At 45.8% G+C, this 11252-nt stretch overlaps 1 protein-coding gene across 3 annotated transcripts in view; it reads right to left on the bottom strand.

Annotated features, from left to right (window-relative positions):
* The window catches only part of elmo3 (engulfment and cell motility 3), a 157799-nt gene continuing 146547 nt past the window's right edge, over positions 1-11252 (bottom strand). For all 3 annotated transcript variants that reach the window (XM_072547656.1, XM_072547659.1, XM_072547660.1), the window contains 3 exons: positions 8868-8950; positions 5925-6005; positions 1-3139 (listed from right to left, as the gene is read on the bottom strand). In XM_072547656.1, the coding sequence (XP_072403757.1) occupies positions 2927-3139; positions 5925-6005; positions 8868-8950 (377 nt within the window). In that variant the 3' untranslated portion in view covers positions 1-2926. The remainder of the gene's footprint in view (positions 3140-5924; positions 6006-8867; positions 8951-11252) is intronic.

The raw sequence follows: 11252 nt of genomic DNA, 5'->3' as shown, positions 1-11252 counted from the left end.
GGTTTCTTAAGGCGGGTGATGTCACTTCTGGTTTTTTTCCCCCATACATACAGACAAAGAAAGACATCACTTTGACTCGGGCAGCACACACACATCCGAGGACAGGCGAAACAAAGACACACACGAGAATCCTTAAAGGCATGGCATTCTAACCAGAACTCCATCAGTAAACATATCGATACGGACCCAATCTACCTTCCCTTGGAAAAAAAACCGGAAATTATATCACCCACCTTAAGAAGCCAAGACTCTATAAATAGAGAGGTGGAACATACCACCAATGCTTCACCAGAGATTCTCACTGATGACATTACCTAGTCATGGTGACAAAACGTCTGAAAACAAACCTTCCAGCTTAGTGAGCTAACATACCTACTTAACTTAATAGCTTGTTCCCATTTCCCCCGTCCCCATATGCTTTCATCTGTTTAGCCCAAAGTGCTATGTCCAACCCCTTCTTGAAACCGTACAGTGTTTTGGCTTCGACTACATTCTGTGGTAGAACATTTCATCGGCTCACTACTCTCTGGTGAAGAAAGTTCAGTTCTAAACGGTTTAGCCTGAAACCTTAGACTGTGACCCCTGGTTCTGGGAAGTCAACTGTGAAGGACATCCAAGATGAACACATTCTTGTTCCCACCCTTATATGCATGCACCCACAGACACATACAGACAGATAGAGACACGCGTGCGCGCACGCAAATCCATTTCTCGACAAAGATCGCTAATAATTCAGGAGCTTAAACTCTATCTCAGCTCCTCTCCATAGCTCAGTGGACAGTTAAACATTTAGGGCTCTGACTTGTTGGGTCTGAACAATATCAGCACAAGGTTAGGATTACAGCCTCCCTACTCTGCCCAAGTGAATAAGCTTGGCATATTTACAAATAGAAATCTTTAGAAACAGTGACTGCAGATTTCCAATGTTAGTGTAGCAGAGCCCATGATAACTTGCTTCCCTTGCCTCCCTGGCACCTTTGCAATTGCCTGAGTATTGATACTGGACTAGTTAACACTTGAGTAGGGACGGCCCTTTGATACACCATTGTATGGTACTTAGTAAAAAGCAAATTCTGTACAAACGTTAGAGAGTTGGCAATATCTTAACTATGCAACACTGTGCCTTTTAAGAAATATCTGAAGCAGATTAAAACTAATCAAACAGGGAATTATTTCTTACGCTCTCTCTCCCCAGGACATTTTTAAAGAATCGTTACCCCTTCTGACTTTTTTTCTTCCTTTCTCTCACCAACTTATACACTGATTATGGATTGGGTAGGTAGGTAATTGCCCATAGAGGACTCCTCGAAATAAAGGCAAAATACTGCAGATGCTGCAAATCTGAAACAAAGACAGAGCAAGCTGGAGTCACTCAGCAGGTCTGGTAGTGTCTGTGGAGAGAGAAACAGAGTTAACGGTTTGAGTCCAGTATGATGATTCTTCAGAACATGACAATTTTTTTTTCCATATTTGTTCTCGGGAAGTGGGTATCACCATCAATTTAATTTGCCTGAACTTAATTTCCAATGAGATGATGAGGGTGGCATCTGTCCACTTGAACCACTGCAGTAAAGGTACATTGCTGTTGTTTCGTTTCTCCAGGCAGTATTTGTAGACACACGTTCCACCATTTAAGAAAACACGGATGAGGAACCCCTGGCTCAGTTCCGTCCCTCTTCCCTCCCCCGCCCCATGTTTGGCTGAGGCCACTCAGGGTCACCCCAAATGCATTCCCCAGTCGAGATCAACCAACAGGCGACATGCTGCTGCTGCCCCAGGCTGTACCATTACCCAAAGCAGGGGGAAGGAAGCTGAACATCCTGTCACTGAACCAACTGTCCAAAGTCAACTTTTTGTTTGAGATCAGGATCAATTTCCATATTAACAGACAGTAAGAACAGCACACACCACCCTCCACTCACCAACCCTTCAGTCTCACTGTTCAGGTGAACAATTTACCCAATGGGGAAGCAAGCCTCCACATCTAGCTTGCTCACTGGCCTTCATTTCCGCCACTGCCTCAATGGAGACCAATGGGACATTTGGTCACAATCTAATACCTGTATGAGAGCCCCCTTACAATAATTGGTGGATGGACAATCTGAGAGGGGGCACCAACTCTGTCAGTGAAGCACCTATACCTAGGTGAAGCTCTGGGACAGTCAGAGTTGCTGGCGATTTGGCTGAATTGGCAGGACGTGCAAAGTCAGGGAGGGCTCTATAAAAGATCACCGCGTTAGTGCAGCCTGCCAACACACAGTCTCACCCTGGCCCAGAATTAAAGGCAAACTAACAAAAAAAATGTCGGAGCAAATTACTGCAGATGCTGGAATCTGTACAGAAACCAAAAAAATGCTGGAAATAACAGCGGGTTGGGTAGCATCCAAGGAGAAAGACAGCAAGCTAACATTTTGATTCTAGATTACTCTTCATGATGATCTGCTTCACAACCTCCCGCCCTCTTCTTGAGACATCTATGGAGAGAGAAATGTGGGATTAACGTCGGACCATTGGATGAATGGTCACTGGCCCCCGCAGGTGCTCCCTGCTCCAACATGTTAACCCTAACTTTCTCTCTTCACAGATGCCATCTGCTAAACGCTGCCACCATTTTCTCATCCATCAGATTCCTAGTATTCCTGCTTCCCCTTCTTTCAGAGATGGACCACTTCTTGTGAGCTAATCGCCTCTGCCCTGAGGTTGTCCAGTGTGTCAGGGCAGCCATTTTGGTTACCAGCTGAAATGTGCACCACACCATCCTCTCCCATAAGTACCTTTCATCTCTTCTAGAATATTGCACATGAAAATACTCGAGTCACTGCCTGTGTACAAAAACTAATTTTTACATGCGCTGTATAAAACCTGCAATGTCCCCAAACCCATCCCAGACCCTGATGCATCTTGACGTGATCCCACCCTGAGAGAGTCAGTGCTCAGTGTGGCTGTAGTCATAGCAGAAGTTGTAGTTACTCGGAGCATTAGGGATTGGCGGCGCTGCATCCGGGATGGGGATGTTCTCCAGATCCAGGAGCCGCAGTTTGATCTCCATGGACAGCAGGATCTCCAGCTCGCTCTTGGTCTGCTCACTGTTCAGCTCCTTGCCCAGCAGGACATTCAGGCCATCAGTCCAGAGACAGAACTAGGGAGAGGCAGGGATAAAGCACTGTCACTTTTTTTTAAAAAAAAGGCAAGTTCAGGTCACTTTAGTGAAGGATGTTTTCAGTTCATAGAACATTACAGTGCAGTACAGGCCCTCTGGCCCTCGATGTTGCGTTGACCTGTGGAATCAACCTGAAGCCCATCTAACCTACACTATTCCATTATCATCCACATATTTATCCAATGACCATTTAAATGCTCTTAAAGTTGGTGAGTCTACCACTGTTGCAGGCAGTGTGTTTCTTGCCCCTACTACTCTGAGTAAAGAACCTACCTCTGACATCTGTCCTATATCTATCACCCGTCAATTCAAAGCTATGCCCCCTCATGCGAGCCATCACTATCCAAGGAAAAAGACTCTCACTGTCCACCCTATCTAACCCTCTGATTATCTCATATGTCTCAATTAAGTAATCTCTTAACCTTCCTCTCTCGAATGAAAACAGCCTCAAGTCCCTCAGTCTTTCCTCATAAGACCTTCCCTCCACAACAGGCAACATCCTAGCAAATCTCCTCTGAACTTTTTCCAATGCTTCCACATCCTTCCTATAATGCGGTGACCAGAACTGTACGCAATACTCCCAAGTGCGGCATGATCAGAATAAGGCTTAGCCTGTTTTTTTTTTCAAAATAAATTTCATTCATAGGATGAAGGCGTCGCTGGCTGGGCCAGTACTTCTTGCCCACCTTGCCCAGTTAAGAGTCAACCACATGGCTGTGGGTCTGGAGTCACATGCTATAGAGTGATAGAGATGTACAACACAGAAACAGACCCTTTGGTCTAATGTGTCCATGCCGACCAGATATCCTAACCTAATCTAGTCCCAATTGCCAGCACCCGGCCCATATCCCTCTAAACCCTTCCTATTCATATACCCATCCAGATGCCTTTTAAATGTTGCAATTGTACCAGCCTCCATCACTTCCGCTGGCAGCTCATTCCATACACGTACCACTCTCTGCGTGAAAAGGTTGCCCCTTAGGACCCTTTCAAATTTTTCCCATTTCACCCTAAACCTATGCCTCTATTCTGGACTCCGCCACCCCAGGGAAAATATCTCATCTATTGACCCTATCTGTGCCCCTCATGATTTTATAAACCTCTATAAGGTCACCCCTCAGCCTCTGATGCTCCAGGGAAAACAGCCCCAGCCTGTTCAGCCTCTCCCTATAACTCAAACCCCCCACCCTAGCAACATCCTTGTAAATCTTTTCTGAACCCTTCCAAGTTTCACAACATCCTTCCTATAGCAAGGAGACAAGAATATTAGCCAGTTTCCTTCCCGAGAGGACATTAGTGAACCAGATGAGTTTTTCTAACAATTGACAACAGATTCATGGTCATCATTAGACTCTTAAATGCAGATTTTTTTCTACTGATTTCAAATTCCACCATTTGCCACGATGGGATTTGAATCCGGGTCCCCAGACATTATCAGCATTAACAACTAGTAACATACTAATGCTAGTAACATAATATACCACTCGGCCCAGGAAACCCTTTGGCCTCATATACTAGTGATGTACCCATTCGATCAGTCCCACTCCACTGCTCTTCCCCGGACGGCTGCAAATTGTTTCTCTGCAACTATTTAACCCAGTTGTTTTGTTTTGAAAGTTACGACCGATCCTGCTTCCCTCCCCGCCCCGTTCCAAGCAGCACACTACAGATCACAAGTGCCCAAAATAAAGATGTTCTCGTCATCCTGCCAACTCCCGTCACCCATTTCCCCACTCCCAGTTCTTTTGCTCATCAGCTGAAATCTGAACTGTCCAGTTATCAATGCTCCTGGGTAAACATCTTATTACATTAGAGTATTCCCAATACCACAGCAATGGCTACACTTCATTGGCTGCTTTTTGGAATGTTTTGATAGGTGGATAATTTCCCTTTTTTTTAAAGAAAAGGCATACTTCATAGAAACTCTAGATCATTTGGAACACCTTTATTAAATCCACACTTTGTTGCTCCAGGAAGAACAATACCAGCTTCTCCACACCATTGAACTCTCTCATCCTCTGTATGGGTCTAATAGATCTCCTCTGCACCATCTCAAAGGTCTTGCTATCCTTCCTACAGTGTCATGCACGGCACTCTACCCAGGGCCCAGCGACAGCCTTCTAAAGGCCTCACAGGACTCCCTTGTTCTGCCTGTAAGTGCAAACCCAACAACTCCAGCCTTCTCCTGCCACCTAAAGAGATCCGAGCACGTGAACCAACGAGTCAGTGTGGCACAAATGTAAAGAGGGCTCTGGAAGGCTGAATTTATACATAGCCTTTCCCATTCTTCAGCCCCAAAAAAATATCAGTCCACACATTGCTGTGTTAAATTTCATCTGCCGCATGTAAAGGAACAACACTTCTGAGTCTGCTGCACCATTCAATGAGACCACCTACTTCAAACCTCAATTATACATTCCAGCATCACCTTGATAACTTCCATCCCATTGGCCATCAACAATCTATCCAACTCTGCCTAAAAGATTCTGCAACCACTGCATTTTGATTTCCAAATAACTACAACCCGCATGTCCGCTCATCTTGTCTGTTTATGTCCTCCTGTTCTCTGTTATTATTTTCCTCATTGATTATAAGCCACTTTCCCAAATGTTTCCTGCGGTAGATGTTTAGCCTTTATTTTATAAACTGACGATAATCTGGCCACACTGCCTCCTGAGTCATAGACGGGTGGTCCGTGTCAGAGTAGTCTGTCCCCCCCCAACTTCACCGTCGCAGTTGACCGTTGACCTTTGCAGCCACTCACGTCGTATTTGGTTGGGGCTATGAAGTTCAGCGAGTAGTCCTCTGCATCGTACAGGACAGAGAACGCCAGGTCCAGCACCTCCTAGGAAAAGGAGGAAGCTCGGGTTAACTTCAAAACCAAAATGGGGGAAAGAGCAAGGGAAAATGGAGAGAGGAAAAATAATGGGAACAGATAATGACATGGATACCACAACAATCTATTAGCGTGGCACAGGGAGATGACCAGAGAGAGAACTTCGGTTGAACCGAGGGGTGGAGGCTAGAGGGGAACGGTCAGCAGTTCAAAGGTCATTGGTCAAAGGTTATGGATTACAATGAGCAGCCTTGGCTTCCAGAGTCCAAAAAGGATGCTGTAACTATTGAAGAGATATGGAACACCGTAAAAGGATTGAGTGAGGGGACAACAAGAGATCAGCTGTATGTTCCCACTGGGAAACAGAAGGTTCAGAAGTCATACAGTTGTTGGTTTTAGGATTCCAAAGGCGAGGTAATGTTGAGGAGGAGGAGGAGATGACATAAACCCGAAGGGGTACTTTCAGAACTGATATGAAGGATCCAATAGTTTAGTGAGCCATGGGACAGGAGGAGTTAATGAAATGTGCACTGGAGCAGAATCTTTCAGAACATAGGATTTTGACGTGAGGGATTTGTGACCTGGTGTGTGGTAAGTTCATTCCGATGGATGATTCTCAAAGTTTTCCTCCATTGGGATTTTCCTAACTTCATGTCTCGGTCTGTGGCAGGCAAAGTGATGCCTGGTTTTGTGAAGGATATTCAAGTCTGGTGCAACCAACAGGGTGGCGGGAGGAAATCCAATAGATCGCGATGTTATCATCAGCAGTTCATTGGGCCTAAGCCATGAGTTGAGTCCCAAGCAAGATGGGAAATAACTTGGTGGACAAGATGCAAGAGGCGGATGTAAATCTGACAGAGGAACACGTATCTGAGGTGACAGCAAATTAAATCAAAAAAGCTAAAACAAAAATCGGGAAAGTCTATAGTGTTGCAGGAAAATAACAGCTCCCCTCAGCTTTTTAAAATTCATCCCCAGGGATGCTAACTAGGACACAATTTATTGCCCCTCTCTGAATGAGAAGGTGTTAGTGAGCTATACCTACTGGGGAGAGGAGGTGGAATGGATGCCGGTGGGTATGCCCACATTGGAAAGTGGGCATCTCCCTTTCTCACCACTGTTGCCAACCTAGGATCTGCAATCAGGATACCGTCCGGATCTTGTTGCTTTTGAACACGGGCCGCTTCCTTATCTGAGTCGCCGCCAAGGTGCTGAGCACTGTGCAACCATTCCAATTCTGACCTTCGGACGGAGAGGAAGTCATCAATGAAACAGCTGAAGGTGGTTGGGCCGAGGACACTACCCTGAGGAACTCCTGCAGAGATGTCCCGGAGCTGAGATGGCTGACCTCCAACAACCACGACTGTATTCCGACGGGCCAGGCATGACTCCAACTAGTGTCCAGCGTGCTCTTCTTTCACCATGCTGACCCCTCATTTTCAGGTATGCTCCTGGCATGCCATCCTGCACTCTCCATTGGCCCAGGGTTGATGCCCTGGCTTGATGCTAATGGTCGAGTAGGGAATTGGCAGGTCTCTGCACTTCTCTTGCTCTTGCCACTTTACACATCCCCAATTTTCTTTGCCCCACCATTGGCAGCTGTGCCATTAGCCATCTAGGCCCATTATTATGCTGCAGCTAGACAGGACATTGGTGAGGGCTCTTCTAGAGCACTGCGTTCCATTCTGGTCTCCCGCCTATCGGAAAGTTATTGTCAAACTTGGAAGGGTTCAGAAAGGCTTTTCAAAAATGTTGCCAGGGTTGGAGGGTTTGAGCTACAGGGAGAGGCTGAACAGGCTGGGGCTGTTTTCCCTGGAGCATCAGGGGTGACCTTATAGAGGTTTATAAAATCATGAGGGGCATGGATAGGGTAAATAGGCAAAGTCTTTTCCCTGGGGTTGGGGAATCCGTAACTAGCCGACAAAGGTGTAAGGTGAGAGGGGAAAGATTTAAAAGGGACTTAAGGGGCAACATTTTCACACAGAGGGTGGTGCGTGTATAGAATGAACTGCTAGAGGAAGTGGTGGAGGCTGGTACAATTACAGCATTTAAAAGGCATCTGGATGGGTATGTAAAAGTAAGGGTTTAGAGGGATATGGGCCAAATGTTGGCAAATGGGACTAGATTAATTTCAGATATCTGGTCAGCATGGACAGGTTGGACCAAAGGCTCTGTTTCTGTGCCATACGTCCCTATGCCTCCCTGAGTCTTCAGTATTTAAATTGTTCCATACGACCTACATCTTTCACCAAATCCTATTACTCATCAATCCAAATGTTCCCTAGAGGCTCATTGTCAAATGACATTTGATATCACTTCTGTGAGGTACTGAGGATATTTAATAACAATCAACCTGTTTGGACAGACCTGGACGGGCAGGAAAGCCTTGAACTTGGATCTTCTGGCCCAGAGCTAGGGTCATTGTGTCACAAGACCCCTTCGCCTTGGGATGTTAGGTGTTAGGTAAATGCAAATTTTGTTGCGGCTATACCTGAAGGGAGATTGTCATCTGACTTCAGATAACTGCAGTTTGTGGGGTGTAATCTGAGGGAGCTCACAAAGACAGCTCTCAATGAATGATTCCAATTGTCGTGCTAACTCCTCAGATGAATAGCAGACCCCAGGGTGACTCTTGGGTTGATTGTCCCCTTCACTCCCCCCTGCACCATTTCTGATAGCACAGAGAGTGAAGCCAATTGGAGGCACCATCAAGTATTCTGATATAGCTAACCAGATACGAGCTTAATTTCAGGTAGTACATTGTGAGGCCTTGTCCATGATAATTCCAGGTTTGGGAGATGGGTCATGGTCTGTCAGGGTTTTGTGATGTCTGAAGCCCCCACCCCAATCCCCGCAGATCTTTGTACTTACCCGGTTCTGTTTCAGGGTGCTCTTCTCCTTCATGTGGGGACAGTCCTTCCCCGTCACCAATGCCTTAATATCAGCCACTGGAACTGAAAGGGAGGCACTCAGTAAGTATTGGACTTGGTTGGTGTTACAGCCCAGCATTTAACCATTCAGTCCAAGCCGCCACTCTCCGGCCTGTTCTTCAGGTGGGTTTGAGATATCAGCTGGAGAGCCTCCTGACCTCAAAACCGACCATAGACCCAGAGTGAAACATCGTGGGAGAAGACCAATTGGCCCTTCGTTCTTGACCCAGTTTATTGATGGAGCTGTCTAAATTAATCCCAGTCCCCTGCTCTTTTCCCATAGCCCTGTTATTTTTCTTTCTCTTCGGCATTTATCCAGTTCCCCCGTGGAATGTTAATACTGACTCGGCATCATTAACCCCTCAGGCAGTGCACTGTAGATCAAATCTACAACCTGTTAAGTGGAAATAGGTTTGTCCATGCTTTGGACATTCCTATTTGAAAAATAAAAATATGTCACCATCATTTTACTTATCCATGTCACCACTGTGCACCTCTGAGATGTCACCTACCCTTAATACCGTCAGTGATGTCACATCACTGTGATGTCACCTACCCAAGATGCTGTCAGTGATGTCACATCACTGTGATGTCACCTACCCAAGATGCTGTCAGTGATGTCACCCCCTCATGTGAACATCACCAAATATTTCACCTTTCAAGATGTAATTAATGATGTCACCTCCCCATTACATCACCGATTATGTCATGCCCATATAGTGTCACCAGTGATGTCACCACTCTATGGTATCTGTAACATGATTAAAGAATTTGCGTAGCCTAAAGAAGAGACAATAGAAAGGCTCCAATTAGCAACGTCTGATTTGTGTTGTCACCTCATGATCTGCACAGGGGTCACCACGTCTGAATTATTGATAAAGTGAAACAAAGGAATGAAGATCCAAGTCTCAAAGCAGTACTGCAGTGCAATGAGAGCAGAAGGTTGCGTGAGGTGGATTAAGTGAGTGCAGATGGAGTTGATTGTAGGAAACTCTCTCAGCATCCCTTTAAGAAAGGTAGATCAGGGTATTGTTTAAATGATGAGAAGTGATGAATTGTGTAAGTCACAGACTCCATTCCAATCTAACAAACAGGTGAACAAAGTAATGGAATTGGTTTCTGGAATACATACATCTGGAGGTTACGTCACAGCTTTGTAATGTCCTGGCTAGACCACATCTGGAGTCTTGAATTCAGTTGTGGGCACTGTATGTCAAAAGAAGCAGTTCTGAGGGTGCGACACTGATTCATCACAATGACTCTGGGGTTAAAAAAAGGCCACATTCAGAGGACAGGTTGCATATATTAGGCTTGTGTTCCACTTGAGGATGATGTAATTGAAGTGCTTCAAGGATTTGATGGGGTGAATAGGGAGAAACTGTTTCCTTTTGTGGGAGAAACCAAAAAGGTCGGACAGAACCTTTAGATTAGACCTCGTCTGTTCTGGGGATGTTTGAGAAATACCTTCTTCACAGAAAAGCGAATGGAAACCTGGAACTCTCTCTACAAAAAGACATTGAGACGGGAGTCAGTTTGAAAACTTGGGACCAGTACTTCATGAGGTTAAGGGTATTGAACGGACATGGATTCAAGGTGGGCAGGCCCGGGGGCTGGGCCTGATCGAGTATGATCTGATTGGCTGGGGATAGTACAGGCTTGAGGGGCTGAATGGCTTCCTCTGGATCCAGAGTATCTGGATGTGAACCATTACTGGCTCCTCCTCCCACTCCCAATAAGAAGCAAGAACCTGCCAAATACTTTTTCCCGTGCATCCGTACAAACTGAGGGACAAACGTTGATCTCACCCCAGCCCATTCATGAATTGCTGTAAGGGTCTGGTCTTGGGCTCAGAAAAGACTCACATGCTGTGGTAGAATCTCAAACAGGGCTGGTGGCATTACTGACCGCTCCCCTTACTACTGAGACTTCAAAGCAACTCGTTTTACGCATAGTGCTCTGAAATGTTTGAGACGGACGATAAAACACCATGCAAATGCTTGGCCCGGACCTATCTCAAAGGATTTGTTTAGCTGATTGAATGACCGAGTGGATAAAAGATGCAGTCAAAGTGTCTCAAAACAGGTCACCCAGTGAATGACCCTAGACACAGCGTCTGCTGTTACCTTCTCAAAACAATACCCTGTTCACTGCTCGACTGACCTATACCTGAGTTAATGCTCCACACAGAATTTTTTAGATTTTTAGATTAGATTACATTACAGTGTGGAAACAGGCCCTTCGGCCCAACAAATCCACACCGCCCCGCTGAAGTGCAACCCACCCATACCCCTACATTTACCCCTTACCTAACACTATGGGCAATTTA

This window comes from Chiloscyllium punctatum, chromosome 26, assembly GCF_047496795.1.
Source record: "Chiloscyllium punctatum isolate Juve2018m chromosome 26, sChiPun1.3, whole genome shotgun sequence".
NCBI classification, from domain to species: domain Eukaryota; kingdom Metazoa; phylum Chordata; class Chondrichthyes; order Orectolobiformes; family Hemiscylliidae; genus Chiloscyllium; species Chiloscyllium punctatum.
Note: the sequence above shows the minus strand (reverse complement) of the source record. Positions and strands in the feature narration are given on the sequence as shown.